This window comes from Panthera uncia (genome assembly GCF_023721935.1).
Source record: "Panthera uncia isolate 11264 chromosome C1 unlocalized genomic scaffold, Puncia_PCG_1.0 HiC_scaffold_3, whole genome shotgun sequence".
NCBI lineage: Eukaryota > Metazoa > Chordata > Mammalia > Carnivora > Felidae > Panthera > Panthera uncia.
In genome coordinates, this window is record NW_026057584.1 from 641,759 (window position 1) to 642,501 (window position 743).

The 743-nt window shown below is 76.2% G+C and overlaps 2 protein-coding genes across 3 annotated transcripts in view; one reads left to right on the forward strand and one right to left on the reverse strand.

Annotated features, from left to right (window-relative positions):
* Positions 1 to 403, reverse strand: part of ATG4B (autophagy related 4B cysteine peptidase) — a 27,182-nt gene extending 26,779 nt beyond the window's left edge. The window contains exon 1 of the mRNA XM_049614515.1: positions 326 to 403. The gene's annotated coding sequence lies outside the window, so the exon portion shown is untranslated. The remainder of the gene's footprint in view (positions 1 to 325) is intronic.
* The window catches only part of THAP4 (THAP domain containing 4), a 41,662-nt gene that overhangs the window by 595 nt on the left and 40,324 nt on the right, over positions 1 to 743 (forward strand). The window contains exon 1 of one of the 2 annotated variants that reach the window (XM_049614508.1): positions 395 to 602. The exons of the other annotated variant lie outside the window; for it this stretch is intronic. Coding sequence (XP_049470465.1) covers positions 505 to 602 — 98 coding nt within the window. The 5' untranslated portion in view covers positions 395 to 504. Of the gene's footprint in view, positions 1 to 394; positions 603 to 743 lie in introns of those variants that run through there. 2 annotated transcript variants of the gene reach the window in all.

Below are 743 nucleotides of genomic sequence, written 5' to 3' on the forward strand. Positions count from 1 at the left end.
GGCCACGCCCCCGCCCGGCCCGGCCCGGCCCGGCCCGGCACCGCGGGGAAACTGAGGCCGCGCGTGCCGGCCCGAGGCGGGCGGCCCTCGGTGCGCCGGGCCTCGGGGCCGGTCCCGCGAGTGAGTCAGCGCGGGGCGCTGTGTGACCTTGGCCCGGGCCGCCGTCTCTGGGCCGGGCGTCTCGGGCCACCGCGGCCACCCCGGCGCCCACCGGCGGCCGCTCTGCGGCCACCGGCCTTCCGCCCTTCCGCCACCGGGCACCTACCCCACGCCGACGTGGAGGCCACCCGGCGCCCACCTTACGGCCGCCACCACCCTCTCTCACCTCGGCCCCGCGGCCACCCTGCGCTCCATTGATTCGGGCTGGCCCCGCCGGTTTCCAGACAGTGTGTGCTGGAGACGCTCTTAGCTTAGTTGTCCTCTTGCGTTTGCTGTGACTTTTGTGCTCTTTCGATCGCGAGGGAGCCCGCCTTGAGTCGAGTGATCAGGACTGGGGCCGAGCAGATGCAAGTTGTGCCTCGAGGACTGACACGCGCTGCCACACGCTCTGCCAGCAGGAGGGTCCCGGCGGTGGCGCCGAGAGGTGGCCCTGCCGCTCTCAGGTGCGTCCCTGGACAGTCGTGCTGGCTGCATCCTGCGCACCAGCAGGGCGAGGCCCGCTGTTCACGGGGGGGGGGGGGGGGGGGGGGGGGGGGCGCCCGGCCCCCCCGCGCCCCCCCGCCCGCCGGCGCGCCCGCCCTGCC